Source organism: Oncorhynchus kisutch, linkage group LG15, assembly GCF_002021735.2.
Source record: "Oncorhynchus kisutch isolate 150728-3 linkage group LG15, Okis_V2, whole genome shotgun sequence".
NCBI lineage: Eukaryota > Metazoa > Chordata > Actinopteri > Salmoniformes > Salmonidae > Oncorhynchus > Oncorhynchus kisutch.
This window is the reverse complement of record NC_034188.2, coordinates 34,654,490-34,674,254: the sequence shown is the minus strand read 5'-3', so window position 1 is coordinate 34,674,254 and position 19,765 is coordinate 34,654,490. Positions and strand designations below refer to the sequence as shown.

Here is a 19,765-nt window from a genome sequence, read left to right as displayed (position 1 = left end):
GTGGACCTGTTCCAGCTGTAGGCCCAGCAGTGCAGCGTCTCTGGAGCTCTCTTACACCACAAGATGCACCCGTTGCTGCAAGAACACAACCAGATCCTTGGTGAGGGCCACATAAACCACGCAGACAGAAAGACAAGAACACAAAAGATATGTATTCAACACATGCTATGGTAAACACTCTTTCAGAAATGGGAGGAATGTCATGACATTTCCCTTTATTGCACCATTAGTATTCACGTTATCCACTAGACAGATTCTGGAGATGTTACCAGAGTATTTTCCATAAACACCTATAGATAAAGGTGGCTAGCGAGCCCATACTTGATAGTTGAAAAGAATTAAGATTTGACAGGTATGTGTCAAGACATTTTGTATAGCTTCGATTGCATCGGAATGTATTGATTTTTGCATTGAGATTCTACATTTTGCGAAATGAAGGTAGACCCTTAGAAAGATATACAAAAGTAAATGATTCCTAATCCATGCAATTAAGATCACTTTATTCATCAATTGTACACAATGTCGAACCTGTTCATGATGAATCCTGTAGAGCAGTTGGTCATATTTGAACATTAGCTATGTTGATCTGCTCCTGTTGGCAGAGCTGTCCGGACAGAGCCTCCGGCTCATTCTGCAGGCTCCTCTCTCTCACTGGCCACCAGGCATTCCCCCGTACCAAAAGAAGACGACCCTGTGAATGGAAATCTTGTCTCCCCCTTAACCACCATCCCTCCACATCAGAGGACAACTTTCTCTTACGTATTCAAATGATTCTCTCAGTCACTGTACAGTAGGTTTGGAATTTTAACACTGTAAAATGTGATAGGATATACAGGATCGGTACATCCGAACATCACACCTGCGGGACAGGTACAGGATGGCAACAACAACTGCCCGAGGTACACCAGGAACGCACAATCCCTCCGTCAGTGCTCAGGCTGTCAGCAATAGGCTGAGAGGCTGGACTGAGGGCTTGTAGGCCTGTTGTAAAGCAGGTCCTCACCAGACATCACCGGCAACAATGTCGCCTATGGGCAAAAACCCAGTCACTGGGCTAGACAGGACTGGCAAAAAGTGCTCTTTACTGACGAGTCGCGGTTTTGTCTCACCAGGGGTGATGGTCGGATTCGCATTTATCGTCGAAGGAATGAGCGTTACACCGAGGCCTGTACACTGGAGCGGGATGATTTGGAGGTGGAGGGTTTGTCATGGTCTGGGGCGGTGTGTCACAGCATCATCGGACTGAGCTTGTTATCATTGCAGGCAATCTCAACGCTGTGTGTTACAGGGAAGACATCCTCCTCCCTCATGCGGTACCCTTCCTGCAGGCTCATCCTGACATGACCCTCCAGCATGACAATGCCACCAGCCATACTGCTAGTTCTGTGCGTGATTTCCTGCAAGACAGGAATGTCAGTATTCTACCATGGCCAGCGAAGAGCCCGGATCTCAATCCCATTTTGCATGTCTGGAACCTGTTGGATCGGAGGGTGAGGGCTAGGGCCATTCCCCCCAGATATGTCTGGGAACTTGCAGGTGCCTTGGTGGAAGAGTGGGGTAACATCTCACAGCAAGAACTGGCAAATCTGGTGCAGTCCATAAGGAGGAGATGCACTGCAGTACTTAATGCAGCTGGTGGCACAAGAGATACTAACTGTTACTTTTGATTCTGACCCCCCCTTTGTTCAGGGACACATTATTCCATTTCTTTTAGTCACATGTCTGTGGAACTTGTTCAGTTTATGTCTCAGTTGTTGAATCTTGTTATTTTCATACAAATATTTACACATGTTAAGTTTGCTTTAAATAAACGCAGTTGATAGTGAGAGGAAGTTTCTTTTATGCTGAGTTTATATATGAATCAGCTTATGTATTGCTTTGTTTCATGTGTCAGTCCCTTGCCAGGTGGGGGAGACAAAGCACAGCTATTCCTCATTTGTTAGTACTTGATTACCTGCTTCCATGTGAGGTTAATAAACACGTCAATCACTACCTTACATCACACACACGTGTGGAACGTATCAAATAAACTGTTTAGAGTCAATGGTTGGATCCTTGTGACATCGGAAGGTTCAGTAGTCAAGGAAGAACCATTAAATAACTGAGGCTCTTCAAAAGTCTCATACCGAATGCAACTAGGACGTGTTGATATTGGAGTTTGATGAACAATTAATTCAATGACAAGATGTTCAAAAATTGCATTTATTTAGAAAAGAAAACCACCATGCTGACTTCTGCCTCCGAACACAAAACTCGTAGATAGAAAATGGCTATTGGACATCTACACAGTGTCTGCTAAAACGAATAAATAAAATATTTCAGGTCTGTGAAACAACATCTCTTTCATAAAAGAAATCAGTGACAAACCCATCCCATGATTAGAATGACCTGATTCAGCAGTTTGTTTGTTTTGAATTATATTGGAATTTGTTGGACATTTCTCAGACTTTCACTATGTAGTACTCTGTCTTTTACAATCATTTTGTGATTTAAAACCGTATGGATTACCTTGGGTGTCCAAAAACTGTAGATATACCATCAGTGCATTGCTGTAGGAATAAATGTACAGTATCAGTCAAAAGTTTGGACACACCTACTCATTCAAGGGTTTTTCTTAATTTTTGACAATTTTCTACACTGTAGAATAATAGTGAAGACATCACAACTACGAATCATGAAGTAACCAAAAAAAGTGTTTCTTTGAGATTCTTCAAAGTAGCCACCCTTTGCCTTGATGACAGGTTTGCACATTCTTGCATTCTCTCATCCAGCTTCATGAGGAATGCTTTTCCAACAGTCTTGATGGAGTTCCCACATATGCTGAGCACTTGTTGGCTGCTTTTCCTTCACTCTCTGGTCCAACTCATCCCAAACCATCTCAATTGGGTTGAGGTCGGGTGATTGTGGAGGCCAGGTCATCTGATGCAGCACTCCATCGCTCTCCTTTGTCAAATAGCCCTTACACAGCCTGGAGGTGTGTTTTGGGTCATTGTCCTGCTGAAAAAAAACAAATTATTGTCCCACAAAGGGCAAACCAGATGGGATGGCGTATCGCTGTAGAATGCTGTGGTAGAAATGCTGGTTAAGTGTGCCTTGAATTCTAAATAAATCACTGACAGTGTCACCAGCAAAGCAACCCCACACCATCGCTCCTCCACTGTGCATAACGGTGGGGACCACGCATGCGGAGAGCACCCGTTCACCTACTCGTGTCTCACAAAGACAGTGGTTGGAACCAAAAATCTCAAAATTGGATTCATCAGACCAACAGACAGATTTCCACCGGTCTAATGTCCATTACTCATGTTTCTTGGGCCAAGCAAATCTCATCTTCTTATTGGTGTCCTTTAGTCGTGGTTTATTTGCAGTAAATCGACCATGAAGACCTGATTCACGCAGTCTCCTCTGAACAGTCGATGTTTTGATGTGTCTGTTATTTGAACCATGTGAAGAATTTATTTGGGCTGCAATTTCTAAGACTGGTCACTCGAATGAACTTATCCTCTACAGCAGAGGTAGCTGATTCTACCTTTCCAGTTTCATTGTAGCACTTGATGGTTTTTGCAACAGCAATCGAAGAAACATTCAAAGTTCTTGAAATTTTTCAGATTGACATGAAGGTCAGTCAAAGTAATGACGGACTGTCATTTCTCTTTGCTTATTCGAGCTAGTCTTGCCATAACATGGACTTGTGTCTTTTAACAAATAGGTCTATCTTCTGTATGCCAACCCTACCTTTTCACAACACAACTGATTGGCTCAAACACATTAAGAAGGAAAGAAATTCCACAAATAAGGCACACCTGTTAATTGAAATGCATTCCAGGTGACTACCTCGTGAAGCTGGTTGAGAGAATGCCAAGTGTGCAAAGCTGTCATCAATGCAAAGGGTGGATACATTGAAGAATCTCAAATATATTTATTTGTTTAACACTTTTTTGGTTTCTACATGATTCCATGTGTTATTTCATAGTTTTGATGTCTTCACTATTATTCTACAATGTAGAAAACTGTACAAATAAAAGAAAAACCCTTGAATGAGTAGGTGTGTCCAAACTTTTGACCTGTACTGTATATTTGATTATTTGTTTTGATGTATGGAAAGTTCTAGTTTCAATTTGACTGACATAAAAGGATTAAAAAAACACCAAATGCCATTTTCTGTGACATTACCTTTGTTAATTAAGGTAATAAATATTATTTAAAAGTTCAGCTAAACTCAAAAAGGTGCAAAAGTTGTTTTCATTATGATACAATTAATACAATCACTATCTTCACTGAGGTTGTGGTCTCTGGAAGACTGGAAATAACAAGGACAAACTGAGTGACACAAAGAGATAACCGATTCATGAGCGCTTCCAGTTATATCTGGAATATTTGTCTCTCCAGAGACCACTTTTCACAAAGATAACTGCTCCTCCCGCAAAAGAAAAGAAAGAGATCATAAACACTCAATCCTTCCACCCAGATGAACAAACCAGTGCAGATGGGGTGACAGCTGCTTAATACCTTGGTTAGCTAGGACTAATTCAGTTAAATGTAACAAACTCCAAAGCTGCAGCACACTGTTCACTGAAACCTTTAACTAATGACAAACTACACCGAGAGAATGTATGGTATCAGCACACCCAATGCAGGCATACAAAAAACACATTCAAAACTAGTTTTGGCCTATACGGCGAGCTCATTTCCTTCAACAAGACGACGCGAGTACATTTTAGTTCAGCTATACAAAATATAGGCCAAAACAGGATGTGACTCGGTAAACACTGGGGTTCCGTCCACATTTATCTTTGAACCATAATTACAGTGCAGCCTTTGTTTCCTACTCCAGGTATAGAAACCAGTAGAATACCTGGTAAATCCAGGCGTAGCAGTATTACCCATGGTTATAAGTAGCCTAGATCTTAAATTGGCCATGATTCCACCGGCTAGCCCTAATCCTGGGCTGTCTAACAAAGGTTTTTGATGATTTCTAAACCTTGCTCCAACAAATCGATGCCGACTTTGTTTTAGAGAGAAAAGACGACACTGGGTTACAATGATTTCTAGACATTTTTCAAAAAAGAACCAAATATGCTACACTAGGCTAAACAACAAAGCACAAGAGGCCAGTATCAAATGAACGTATTTGAATAGCTGAGTTATTAGTATTGATCACTGCAATAGGTGACAGTGCATTGTATAATGTATTATATCAATGTACGCTGTATGTATGTTAGTATTGAAAGGTTTCAATCTGAGAGACTAAAGCTCACAGCTTTCAATATGCTCTTCAAAAACAACACATACTCCATACAAAATATCCTGTGCTGTCTGCACTTGGAGGGAGAAACTTTCCTCAAGACTGACCAGCACGCTATTGTACACTGTCAATCCCAAAGGAGTAACAACATTTGTCAGTTAGATATCTTTGTCACAGGAAAAGCTTCCACCTTTCAGACAATCACAATCCCTCCCATAGGTCAATCTGAGTTCAGGTTAACATTAAGTTTGACATTTTTACAGATAAGATGGACTTTTAGATTTCAACATTATAAAGATTTTGATTCTCAAAAGATAAGCCTGTACAGTACATGAATGGAGAAGACTCAAACATGGAGCAAACAAAAAGTACATATGAAAGTCAGCACATCCACCTGAAGTCAGTCTGACGTTCCGCATGACAGTTAAATCAAATTATTGCACTGGTTTAATGTGTCTGTGGATGGGCGGTCATAAATATACAACAAACAACAATAATAGTAATCATAATGACAATAATAATAACAATTCTAGTAATATAAACAGTTCAGACTTAGTCCCCCACCTCACCCTCCCAATTTTACCACTGCTGCCAACTAAAGTCGTCGTTTGATCCGAAGACCAAGAAGAATCCCAGAATGGTTGCGAAGATCACTACATTGCCTGTTAACACAAGCGCACATGCTCCCCAGGCAATCTGTAAACAACAAACATGAATAATTCAGTCCGCACGTTACAAAATTCTGCATTGCACACTTTCAATCTGTAGTTTGGACTGAGCAAAACAAAGTCCTTTTTAAACTGTTATTTAGTAATGGAGCATGTATTGTTATTACACAAATGGTAGCCTATAAGATTTAAAAGGAATGGTCCTTATTCCATTTGTGTAACAAGAAAAATGCATGCAAATAGAAAGCAATTACTTTAACAGCAAAGCTAACACAATGTTGTAACTGCACAGGTATAAGTGCAAAGTGTTGCCAAACACCACTTAGCCTACACATGCAAAAATCCCAAAAATGTGTACTTACAACATCAGCTCTGGCGAAAATTATTGGCAGGCCGAAAGCTGAAACCACTATGCCTGTTGTGAGAAATAAAGCCAGCTCTTTGCAGGCGTTGCTTGCCGAGTCTGTGTCGTCAACAATTCTCCGGGAAATGCCGTAAGGGATTGGGGCGAGGATGTAGAAGAAGAGGAGGAACAAGGGCCAGTATTTACTGTGAAGAGAGAAGTTCCCAGCAGTTATGACTGGAAGAACACTAAATCTGGGTGGCATCATAATACAAAGGCCTGCATCATGACAGTCAGGTTGAATATGATGGAGATACTTACTCATACACTGGAAGGGCACATCCTAGCATCAGGAACATGAGTCCAATGGCCCCACCAAAGGACAGGCTGATCAGAGCTGGAAAGGAGTGGTAAAGAAACTAAGCAGCTGTGTGTGTGTGTGTAAGACTAAATCCTTTGGTCATAATTGATAATCTAACCGTTGGCCTAATGCTTGGGTGAGGGGATGCTGATTATTTTCAGCTACCATTTATTATGTGAATTGGGGGCTATGCGCTATTATTATCGTTTGATTTGTAAACATGCAGGATGTCATGTTATTTAGCTAATAGCTAGCTAGCTGGTGAGGATTGAGACAATGCTATAGCTAGCTAGTTGGTGAGGAGAGACAATGCAATTGCTGTCGAAGTATAGCTAATCTTAGTTTGAAGTCATCGTTGCATAGTTAGCGCTAACTAAGAATGCTATCAAGCTAGCATTCTTAGTTAGCGCTATCGTCATTGTCTGGCTTGACATAACAACCAATCAATAACAATACAGATTTAGCCGGAAGGCAAATATCGTTTCTAACGTGGATTTCATTGATTCAGAATGGCAATCATTAGCTAGCTAGCTTAGTTGACCATTCGAAACTACGCTACCAGAACTAGCCTGGTGCCAAGCTAGCTAACAATAGCTATACTGATTCATCTCTCGTTGATATGTAGCTAGCTAAGCGGCAAAATATTTATTTAGATAGTTAGCTAGCTACACCACTATTTGTCGGCCTGTCAAAGCTAGTAGACTTTAGCTTAGCCGGATAACTAGCTAGTACTCAGTTGTTAGCTTAATAGCTAGCAGCACATGCACCCTTTCAGCGTTTATATATGTGTGTGATTTATTACTTTTGTTGCAATCCAGTTAATGTATTATCTTAAAGTAAGATAGTAACTTCCTCACCTTTAATTCCGGCCATTTCTGTAAGACATAAAGTTGTCACACAGTCCACGACAACAACACACCCTTGCTACTGGATCAAACAGTCCGTGCAAACGATTTCAAAGAGCTGTCTGTAGCTAGCATAGCGCATGCGCGAAACCCGTCACCCAAAACAAGAAATGTGTCTTTGAATAAATAGACAATAATCAATTTATCTCAGACAAAATCATCTGACTTGTGCATTTGTATGCTTAAACCCCACCCTGTATCAGTATCTATACATTAGCTCATTATCCTTGTGTTGATGAGAGAGTTTATTTTTAATAATCTGTTAATATCAATGCCATTTTTATTGACAAAAATGTAATAAGCTAGTGTATTATGCTGTATTGTGATGTTTGTCTTTGTAAATGCATGGGGATTCCTCACTTGTTTTGTTTTCTTTAGGTACAGTTGTGATTCTATCAACCCGGAAGAAGCACATTTTGCTTCCGGCTACAGTTTCGCATGCAGGCGAAACATGTCGAGTGGAGGAGGCTCTGTTGCTTCGCTGTGGACTGAAGTGAATCGCTGTGGACAGAATGGAGACTTCACTCGGGCCCTCAAAGCTGTCAACAAAAGTAGGATTTTGCTCTTGTTCACATGTTTGTAACTGTCAAGCTATGAGCTATTGTTTAAGGGCGGACTAGTTTGCTAGGCAGTTGGCTAACACAGCTAGCTACAGCTGTTAGCACTTAGCTAAAGCGTTAACAGAAATAGCAGAAATATGCAACTACACGTTACTCAAGCCAATTGCTAACTAGTTTCTGTTTATATTTGAGTAATTTTGCCAACTGACGAGTCGGAGTCGAGCGTAGATGTTGTTGAGGACAGTAATATCACATTTTGACCAATATTAATTATTCAACACTGTGATGTGTCCCAATTAGCTAACTACTAGCTTAGCCACACTATAGCAACTACCGTGCTAGACGCTTAGTTATCACTGTATTTTATTTAACCTTTATTTAACTAGGCAAGTCAGTTAAGAAATAAATCTTATTTACAATGACGGCCTACCTGGGAACAGTGGCTTAACTGCGTTGTTCAGGGGCAGAACGACAGATTTTTACCAGCTCGGGCTGTCCCAGCGCTCTGACCATTAACCTTAGGCTACCTGCCGCCCCATCATACGGTATCTACCAGGAAACTGTGATTACTAGATTTGAGCAAAAAATATTTTTCCATGTGCACTTCAAATTGAGATTTTATTACGTTATAGATAACTAGTTTGTTAGCGTTGACCTGAAGAAAAGGTATACATTTTAATGTAAATTGTAATCCCGAAGTGCATTTCTTCCACAGTTTTGCATGAAGTCAAGGAAGACGTGACAGCCCTTCACTGTAAAATAGTTTGCCTAGTGCAGAATTGCAGTTTCAAAGAGGCACTGAATGTCATGAACACTTATTCAAAAGTACTTGGCAGGTATGTTGAATATGACAAATGACTATAAATGACATATTGTTAGATTTTGCATTGCTACAAGATTATCAAAATGTATAAATACTTGACTTGGTCAGAGAAATTCCTGGTTGTACCCTTTAACAATGTTGAACACTTGTTTTTTTGTTCTTTCTCAGTGAGCTTATTGTGTTTGAAAAAGCCTACTGTGAGTACCGATTGAACAGAGTTGAAAGTGCCCTGAAGACCATTGAAAGTGTTTCAGAACAAACAGACAAGCTCAAGGAACTCTATGGCCAAGTGGTAAGACTTTTTTTGAAAATAAGACATTACATGAGTTGTTGCGCTGCTTGGCTGTCTACCCTTCCGTGGATAATCCTGCCAGCCACTGTAAACTGGCCCAATGTACTGGCCTCAGGTCATCACTAGTTACCTCAGCCACAAAGTAATAATTATCAAATTGTATTTGTCACACTGTGAAATGCTCACTCACAAGCCCCTAACCAACAATGCAGTTCAAGAAATAGAGTTAAGAAAATATTTACTAAAATAAAGTAAAAATATAAAGTAACACAGTAGAATTACATAACAATAATAAGGCTATATATACAGGGGGCCCGGTACCGAGTAGATGTGCGGGGGTACAGGTTAGTCGAGGTAATTTGTACATGTAGTTAGAGGTAAAGTGACAATGCATAGATGATACACAGAGAGTAGCAGCAGTGTAAAACAAGGGGGTGGTCTGGGTGGCCATTTTATTAATTGTTTAGCAGTCTTATGGCTTGGGTGTAGAAGCTGACTTGTGTGACTGGAGGGTTTGACCATTTTGGGGTCTTCCTCTGACACTGCCTGGTATAGTGGTCCTGGATGGCAGGAAGCTTGGCCCAAGTGATGTTTTGGGCTGTACGCACTACCCTCTAGCGCTTTATGGTCAGACACAGAGCAGTTGCCATACCAGGCGGTGATGCAACTGGTCATAATGCTCTTGATGGTGCAGAACATTTTGAGGATCTGTGGACCAATGCCAAATAATTTGTCTCCTGAGGGGGAAAAGGTGTTGTCATGCCCTCTTCACAACTGTCTTGGTGTGTTTGGACCTTGATAGTTTGTTGGTGATGTGGACACCAAGGAACTTGAAACTCTCCACCCGCTCCACTTGAATCTCATTTATGTAAATGGAGGGCTGTTTGGCACTCCTTTTTGTGTAGTCCACGCTCATCTCCTTTGTCTTGCTCACGTTGAGGGAGAGGTTGTTGTCCTGGCACCACACTGACAGGTCTTTGACCTCTTCCCTATAGGCTGTCTCATAGTTGTCAGTGATCGGGCCTACCACTGTTGTCATCAGAACTTAATGATGGTGTTGGCGTTGTGCTTTGCCACGCAGTTGTGGGTGAACAGGGAGTACAGGAGTGGACTAAGCACACACCCCTGAGGGAACTGGTATTGAGGATCAGTGTGACAGATGTGTTGTTGCCTACCCTTACCACCTGGGGGCAGCCCGTCAGGAAGTTCAGGATCCAGTTGCAGTGGGAGGTGTTTAGTCCAAGGGTCCTTAGCTTAGTGTTGAGCTTTGTGGGCACGATGGTGTTGGAACGCTGAGCTGTAGTCACTGAACAGCATTCTCACAGGTGTTCCTTTTGTCCAGGTGGGAAAAGGCAGTATGGATTGAGATTGCATCATCTGTGGATCTGTTGGGATGGTATGCGAGTTGGAGTGCGTCTAGGGTTTCATGGCTACCGATGTGAGTGCTACGGTGTGTTAGTCATTTAGGCAGGTTACCTTCGCATTCTTGGGCACAGGGACTATGGTGGTCTGCTTGAAACGTGGGTATTACAGACTCGGTCACAGCGAGGTTGAAAATGTCAGTGAAGACACTTGCCAGTTGGTCTTCGCATGTTTGCCAATGTTTGCCAATAGACCCGATGGCAGTGGTGATTTACTTACTCTCCTACGAATCCTAACAAAGCATCCCAACCTTCTCCCTCGGTCTCTCCTCCTTTTCTTCACACGAATGACAGGTATTTGAACCTGTTCTCTGGAAAGCAGTATATCCTTAGTGTCAGACTTATTAAATCAATTGTGGTAACTGGTGACAACCCTGGCCTCCCCTTTTGTTCTCACCTTAGCTGTACCGTATGGAGCGCTATGATGAGTGCAAGGCTGTCTACACGGACCTGATCAGGAACTCCCAGGATGAATACGAAGAGGAGAGGAAGACCAACCTATCAGCAGTGGTGGCTGCTATGAGCACATGGGAGAAGGCTTCTCCGGTGGGTCTTCTTGCACACAATTAGAACAGACTTCTATTTACAATGGTCCTCTGAGACACTTGGTTATTGAAGCCCTGGCATCCTTAATCTTCCCAAATGTCATTCCACCCTGTTTTTGCAGGATGATCTTGGTCTGTCTGAGACTACATATGAGCTGAGCTACAACGCTGCCTGCACTCTAATTGGTCGAGGCCAGCTCACGGAGGCTCTGAACAAACTACAGGAAGCAGAAGGTCAGGGCCACAGACGTATTGCAATTCATCCTGCTACATAATGTAGCACTTAAGGTTTTTGTCCAGCCCTTTGTGGTTAATGTTGACCATTTTTGTTTATTTTTTTCCAGAGCTTTGTCGGGTTTTCTTCTCAGAGGATTCGGTGAGTGCTCTATGCCTGTGAAATAAATATGCCCACAATGTCATGGCTGAGCGTACAGACAGAAATGTCACCAACATAATTGGCTTGTCTGGTTCGTGCAGGATATAACTGAGGAGGACGTTGAGTCTGAGCTGGCTGTCATCCACTCCCAGATGGCCTACATTATGCAGTTACAGGGTCGGACAGAGGAGGCGTTGCAGCTCTATAACCAAGTTATCAAGCTCAAGTGAGTGTTCCTCCAAAGTGGAATCAATTGAGCCATTACATTCCATTGTAGCTGATGTGTAATTGTAGGCACAGGAAAAGAATAGCGGAAGAGGTGTCTCATTAATTTTTTTGTTGAATCCTAGGCCGTCAGATGTGGGACTTCTAGCTGTGACTGCTAACAACATCATTACGATAAACAAGGTGGATACATGCATGAACATTCCCTGTACTGCTAGGAACGACTGAACATTGAAACAGGCTTTGCTGTTATTGACTGTGTTCTCTTATTGTTTGAACCCATGGTTTTGATCCTGGGCCAGAGCTGTTGCTCATATCCCTTCTTTCTCCCGCAGGACCAAAACGTGTTTGACTCTAAGAAGAAGGTGAAACTGACAAATGCCGATGGCGTTGAGTACAAGCTGGCCAAGAAGCAGCTGCAGGCCATTGAATTCAACAAAGCCCTGTTGGCTATGTACACTAACCAGGTATCGGATTTGAGTACATTAACTCTTCAGTTGTATTTTTACACGTAGTTATACAGTCTGAATAGGTTAGACTGGTATTCCAGACTGGTATTCCAAACAGTCATTGATGACGTGCGTTACATTATACCTCACAGGCGGACCAGTGCAGAAAGCTGACGTCAGGCCTCCAGTCCCAGAACCCAGGCCACCCGCGGCCAGTTTTGATCCAGGTGGCTCAGCTGTGCAGAGAGAAGCAACACTCGAAGGCCATAGAGCTGCTTCAGGTACTCACTGGGCCAAATCCTAACTTGAGATAAGTGTAGTCGATGTATGAATATAAATAGGACATTGAAAGCTCTTCCTTTGCCTCCCGATTGGCGCAGCGAGCTAAGGCACTGCATTGTAGTGCTAGAGGCATCACTACAGATCCGGGTTTGATCCCGGGCTGTGTCGCAGCTGGCCGCGAACGGGAGACCCATGAGGCGGTGCACAATTGTGCTTCTGGCTTCCGGGTTAAGCGAGCAGTGTGTCAAGAAGCAGTGCAGCTTTGCAGGGTCGTGTTTCGGAGGACGCATGGCTCCCGACCATCGCCTCACCCGAGTCTGTGTGGGAGTTGCAGTGATGGGACAAGACTGTATAACTAATATTTTGGATATCACAAAATTAGGGATAAAAGGGGGTAAAAAGTGTGCACACAAAAACTAAAAATCTTCCTTATCCTGCAAGTATAATGCTAACTGTGTGATTCTGTTTTTAAAGCGTTTCTCAGACCAGCACCCAGACAGTGCATCTGGTATCAAATTGACGATGGCACAACTCTATTTGACTCAAGGTAAACTTCTTCCCAAATCCCTTTTTTTTGTCTGAGTAAAACACCCCAAAAATAAGCCTATTGAAGATAAATTGGATTAGATTAGTGCTAAACATTGCCTTTACTGATGCCTAGTACTGTTATCTTTTCATTTTTTTGGGCAGCATATAATTCTGTTGTGTTTGCGCATATGACAGACTACAAGTTAACCTCATAATAATTAAATGTATCGGTGTCTTCTCCAAAGGTCACGTTACAAAAGCATGTGACATCTTGAGGTCGATCGAAGATTTCAAGCACAAACAAGGGATGGTTAGTTTTTATACTCTTCTATTGCTCTTAATCTAATCATAGATGTAACATTTTCTGAACAAACATTACAAGGATCATAAGACTAAGAAATTGACATTGTTTCACAGATCTCAGCTCTGGTATCAATGTACAGCCATGAAGAGGACATCGACAGTGCAATTGATGTCTTCAGCCAAGCTATTCAGTACTACCAATCTGAACAGGTATTATACCCCTGACATGGAATGTGATGTCTTGAAAGCACCTCGGCTATGGCATGTTTGTTTGTCTGAAAGGGTACACTATGGCTTTTTAAATGCCACCACGAAACCTTCTCTGCAGATAGTTTTGAAGTGCCACTGAATGGACATTTAACTTGTCAGTAAAGGAATTCCACTTTTAAAGCGGGAATAACGTCCATCACTAGGCTACCAGAACTGTCAATCAAATGATCTCGTGCTGCCTGTGACCACCCTGCTGCCTGCACGCAGACCACTCGCTCCTAAGAAAAGTACTTTGACGTTTGTTAAATACAATGACTTAACAATACATTTAGTAGAAAGAAAACACATCTATGTACCCTAACATAAAAAAACATCAATCAGCAACGTTTATTGTTGTCAGGGGAACAATACTGAACATCCTATGCAGGAGCAGAATTCTGCTTGGAAAAGTTAGATGCTTCTGATGATGCCCTTTTAAAAAAATGTCTGAAAGGTTATCAACTGTCGCTATCGACCCGTTACTAGCGGCTTCCAATGTATGAAAGGGGTATAAGTAGACGAGCACCTTTTTAGATTCATCACGAAGTCGATGTAACTTTGAAAATGTGATGCCATAGTAGCGCACTTACTTGTCAACTGTTGTCTTCTGCCATCCCAGCCTGGTTCATCTGTTCACCTGGCGCTCGTACGAGAGGCCGCTGATTTCAAGCTGAAGTACGGACGGAAAAAGGAAGCCATCAGTGACCTGGAACAACTGTGGAAGTGAGCAATGTTCTGTTTCTGTTGTGCGGTGGTGATGCTGGTGAATGTTTTGCTTGCTCTAGGCTTGATATTCAATGTAATAACTAGTCCCCCTCCCGCTCCACAGGCAAAACACCAATGACATCCACACTTTGGCACAACTTATCTCGGCTTATTCTTTGGTGGATCAAGATAAAGCCAAGTCGTATCCTTTCTTTGATCTCAGTATTTTAAACTACACATAAGTATGAGTCTGAGTATTTGAATGACTATCGCTGATTAGTGCAGTTTTAAAATCACAGTCAAGGCATTTTCTAAATATTTTTATACCCATTGTTATCATTAAAGTACATAGAACTGGCTAGTAAATGGAAAGGCATGTTATATCCTTAGCCATTTGTCCCAGCCTCAGCAAGCACCTCCCCTCCCCTGAAAGCATGTCGTTCAACGTGGACGTAGATGAGCTGGAGAACTCTCACGGAGCCAACTATGTCAGAAAGAAGGCTGCTAAAGTAACAGGGGAGAACCCACCCAAAGAACAAGGGTGAGGAGACCTGAAGCTTTTTAAAACACTTAATTAAGCTGCATACTACCTGTTCTACACATTCTGTGTACATAGGCTTTCTCTCACTATCAATATTATCTCTCTCCACAGCCAGGGGGATGTTAAAAAGAAGAAGAAGAAAAAAAAGAAGGGTATTGCAAGTTGTGTTGTATGTGAATATCTGCATGCTGTGTGACCCAAATAATTGTTTTATCTGATTTAAATAAAGTCAGCATCTCTGAATGGGATGGGGAATCACTGTTTTTCTCCTGCCTCTGTTTAGGCAAACTGCCCAAGAACTACGACCCAACAGCGAACCCTGACCCGGAGAGATGGCTGCCCATGAGAGAGCGCACCTACTACCGGGGCAGGAAGAAGGGCAAGAAGAAGGAACAAGTGGGAAAAGGCACGCAGGGGGCCACGTCAGGAGCTGCATCCGACCTGTGAGTAATGCATCCGTGTCTCTTATTGTTGGTCACTTCCACTAACACTTAATATATATGAGTCTAATAGTTTAATTCAGGAAAAATCAATGCAGACCTGTCTGATTCCCGATTTGTTCATGTGGGACCTTTTTATATAGTCGTGGCCAAAATTTTTGAGAATGACACAAATATAAATTTTCAAAATTTTCTGCTTCAGTGTCTTTAGATAATTTTGTCAGATGTTACAATGGAATACTCAAGTATAATTACAAGCATTTCATAAGTGTCAAATGTTTTATTGACAATTACATGAAGTTGGTTCAGAGAGTCAATATTTGCAGTGTTGACCCTTCTTTTCAAGACCTCTGCAATCTGCCCTGGCATGCTGTCAATTAACTTCTGGGCCACATCCTGATTGATGGCAGCCCATTCTTTCATAATCAATGCTTGGAGTTTATCCGACTTTGTGGGTTTTTGTTTGTCCACCCGCCTCTTGAGGATTACTACATGTTCTCAATGGGATTAAGGTCTGGGGAGTTTCCTGGCGATGGACCCAAAATATATTTTTTGTTCCCTGAGCCACTTAGTTGGCACTTTTGCCTTATGGCAAGGTGCTCCATCATGCTGGAAAAGGCATTGTTGGTTACCAAACCATGGTTGGGAGAAGTTGCTCTCGGAGGATGTGTTGGTACCATTCTTTATTCATGGCTGTGTTCTTAGTCAAAATTGTGAGTGAGCCCACTCCCTTGGCTGAGAAGCAACCCCACACATGAATGGTCTCATGATGCTTTACTGTTGGCATGACACAGGACTGATGGTAGCACTCACCCTGTCTTCTCCGAACAAGCTTTTTTCCGGATCCCCCAAACAATCGGGAAGGGGATTCATCAGAGAAAATGACTTTACCCCAGTCCTCAGCAGTCCAATCCCTGTACCTTTTGCAGAATATCAGTCTGTCCCTGATGTTTTTCCTGGAGAGAAGTGGCTTCTTTGCTTCCCTTCTTGACACCAGGCCATCCTCCAAAAGTCTTCGCCTCACTGTGCGTGCAGATGCACTCACACCTGCCTGCTGCCATTCCTGAGCAAGCTCTGTACTGGTGGTGCCCTGATCCCACAGCTAAATCAACTTTAGGAGACGGTCCTGGCGCTTGCTGAACTTTCCCTGAAACCTTCTTCACAACATTTGAACCGCTCTCCTTGAAGTTCTTGATGATCAGATAAATGGTTAATTTAGGTGCAATCTTACTGGCAGCAATATCCTTGCCTGTGAAGCCCTTTTTGTGCAAAGCAATGATGACGGCACATGTTTCCTTGCAGGTAACCATGGTTGACAGAGGAAGAACAATGATTCCAAACACCACCCTCCTTTTGAAGCTTCCAGTCTGTTATTCGAACTCAATTTGCATGACAGCGTGATCTCCAGCCTTGTCCTCGTCAACACTCACACCTGTGTTAACGAGAGAATCATTCAAACATTCTGGAGTATATGCAAATTACCATCATACAAACTGAGGCAGCAGACTTTGTGAAAATTCATATTTGTGTCATTCTCAATGACAGGCCACGACTGTATAGTTAAACCGCCCTAATGTTGGAAACAAACATAATTATTATGTTGTCATCCAGAGTCATTATGTTCCTAGCTATGGCACACAATTTTACTTACAGCAGGTTTTTAAAGGACCAAAGAGTTTGGACTGCTTCGTGTTTTAATTTTTTTCAATGGAAAAAAAAATGTAATACTGGTATTGTCACAGCTTTACTTTTTTTTAACCTGTAGTGTTGCATTTGGTCGGTAACACATTCTTCTGTGTTTCCAGGGATGCCAGTAAGACTGCCAGCAGCCCCCCCACCTCCCCCCGGCCAGGGTCAGCCCAAGCCTCTGCCTCCACCTCGGCCCCCGCTGCCAGCAACGTGGTCCCTCCACGACAGCAGAAGCCCGCTACCGCAGGGCCAGGGGCCCGCAAGAAGGCCCCTCAGAAGAAGAAGAAAGGAAGCAAGAGTGGCTGGTAGACTGGAAGAACGCTGCAGATATGGAGCAACACATAGGCAACCACCACCACACGGCCCGGAACTCACAGAATCATGTGCTTTGTCATTTAAGTTGATTAGCCTGTTCTTTTTTTTTTTGACCACAAACATTGTCCAATTTGTAGTTGTTGAATAGGATGCGATGAATTGAGTAATGGGCATCAATTCCCTGCCTGGTTCTTTCACGGTTAGATTTTTTTACACAGAAACAATTGTCAGAGAACTAATTTAAATGGCCAGAGACCTTATTTGTTTGTTGTAGGCAAGTGGGTTCTCTAGTTATAATTTGTATCTTCTGTGCAGAGGAAATTTACTGTTGTTTCTGTTCTCTGAGCCTGAGTTTTTGGAAACTGTTCTTTGACCGTAAACTAATTTCCTTGAGTTGCCCACTGAAAAGGCAAGCTTTGTATGCAAAGGTTAGTATATATTTCTTTCCTGCATTGGTTTAAAGTAAAAATACATTTTTTTTTATTATTATTGGGTAGCAGTACGTCATTTGCGTATTGTTTTAAGGAAAATGATGAAAGCAAACGATTTTGGCCAAAATGTGTGTCCCATTGTTATGTCTTAATAAATAGGCTTCCTTAACTGAAACGGATCTTTGTGTTAATTTTATCTTTGGAAAGTTTTCTCAATTTTTATTTTACCTTTTATTTAACTAGCCAAGTCAGTTAAGAACAAATTCTTATTCAACAGATTTTTACCTTGTCAGCTCAGGGATTTGATCTTGCAACCTCGGTTACTAGTCCAACACTCTAACCACTAGGCTACCTGCCGACCCATCAATGATGTGTATATACAGTGCTAATGGAAAGTATTCAGACCCCATGACTCAACATTTTATTACGTTACAGCTTTATTCTAAAATGTATTAAATATTTGTTTCCTCAATCGACACACAATAACCCATAATGACAAAGCAAAAACTGAATTTTATATTTTTTGCATACCTTAAAGACAACCATCTCTGCAGCACTCCACCAATCAGGCCTTTATGGTAGAATAGCCAGACGGAAGCCACTCCTTAGTAAAAAAAGGCATATGACAGCCCGCTTGGAGTTTGTCAAAAGGCACCTAAAGGACTCTCAGACCATGAAAAACAAGATTCTCTGATCGGATGAAACCAAGATTGAACTCTTTGACCTGAATGCCAAGTGTCACGTCTGGAGGAAACCTGGCAGTATCTCTACGGTGAAGAATGGTGGTGGCAGCATCATGCTGTGGGGATGTTTTTCAGTGGCAGGGACTGGGAGACTAGTCAGGATCTAGGGAAAGATGAATGGTGCAAAGTACAGAGAAATCCTTGATGAAAACCTGTTCAGGACAGCAGACTAGGGCGAGGGTTCACCTTCCAACAGGACAACGCGGGAGTGGCTTCGGGCCAAGTCTCTGAATGTCCTTGAGTGGCCCAGCCAGAGCCCGGACTTGAATGTGATTGAACATCTCTGGAGAGACCTGAAAATGGCTGTGCAGCGACACTCCACATCCAACCTGACAGGGCTTGAGAGGATCTGCAGAGAAGAATAGGAGAAACTCTCCAAATACAGGTGTGCCAAGCTTGTAGCATCATACCCAAGTAGACTCGGCTGTAATCACTTGCAAAGGTGCTTCAACAAAGTACTGAGTAAAGGGTCTGAATACTTATGTAAATGTGATATTTCAGTTTTTTGCAAAAATGTCTAAACCTGTTTTTGCTATGTCATTAAGGGGTATTGTGTGTAAATTCATAATGGGAAAAAAACTATTTAATTAATTTTAGAATAAGGCTGTAACGTAGCAAAATGTGGAAAGGGTGCAGGGGTCTCAATACTTTCTGAATGCACTGTAAATCCTGGATTTCTATTGTATTTATTGGCCAATGAGAGGCTTTGAAGCAACCGGTCAGACATATTGGCACTCTCAGAAGAAGTCCTTCAAAGGAATAAATGGAATTCTACAGTATTTCAATTCAATGTTTCAAGGACAAAAATACATGTATTGTTGTAGTGGGGACAGTAGCATAAGTACTTTAAAAAAAAATTGCCATAAAGGATTTAAAAAATATTTTTATGTTTCGCTCACAATGTAATATAAGTATGCATTAAAGGTGTCTGTACTAAAATAAACATGTCAAAAACAAATGTAGAGATTAATAAATGCATTTCTAAAGCTTCTAATATATTTTTTTACCAATTGAGTGCTAAGATGGAAGCAGGGTGGCTTCAACACAACCCTCCCTGTCAGTCTAGTGTATATTTGTCATTAGTTTTTACCCAGTTTTTTGGTCATTGAGCATCTCATCAGCATTGTTCATCGGCATTGAACGCAGTGTTGCCTCTTTGATATCAAGCGCTGCCTGGTGGACTTACTATGGAAATGCAAACAAGATAGAATAATTTAGCTGCATCATTCATGTTGCTGATTTTCTATATGTTATTTTTCAGTCCTACCTTTGAAATTGTGATGCTACTACTGCGTTTAGACAGGCAGCTCAATTCGGTTATTGTTT

General features: G+C 41.9%; 2 protein-coding genes across 2 annotated transcripts; one reads left to right on the top strand and one right to left on the bottom strand.

The window, feature by feature from the left end:
* Positions 1-2,188: 2,188 nt before the first annotated feature.
* Positions 2,189-7,610, bottom strand: LOC109905239 (leptin receptor overlapping transcript-like 1). Its single transcript, XM_020502509.2, has 4 exons — positions 7,475-7,610; positions 6,578-6,653; positions 6,276-6,462; positions 2,189-5,941 (listed from the first exon to the last, which is right to left on the bottom strand). The coding sequence occupies exons 1-4, from the start codon at positions 7,488-7,490 to the stop codon at positions 5,825-5,827; spliced, it is 396 nt and encodes a 131-aa protein (XP_020358098.1). The 5' UTR covers positions 7,491-7,610; the 3' UTR covers positions 2,189-5,824.
* Positions 7,611-7,927: 317 nt separating this feature from the next.
* On the top strand, positions 7,928-17,871 carry LOC109905238 (signal recognition particle subunit SRP72). The gene is made up of 19 exons (XM_020502508.2): positions 7,928-8,073; positions 8,798-8,918; positions 9,074-9,197; positions 11,021-11,164; positions 11,286-11,397; positions 11,508-11,539; positions 11,641-11,765; positions 11,890-11,947; positions 12,100-12,231; positions 12,366-12,494; positions 12,970-13,042; positions 13,269-13,333; positions 13,441-13,536; positions 14,195-14,298; positions 14,405-14,482; positions 14,684-14,821; positions 14,933-14,973; positions 15,105-15,264; positions 17,067-17,871. The coding sequence occupies exons 1-19, from the start codon at positions 7,974-7,976 to the stop codon at positions 17,257-17,259; spliced, it is 2,025 nt and encodes a 674-aa protein (XP_020358097.1). The 5' UTR covers positions 7,928-7,973; the 3' UTR covers positions 17,260-17,871.
* The last annotated feature ends 1,894 nt before the right edge of the window (positions 17,872-19,765 follow it).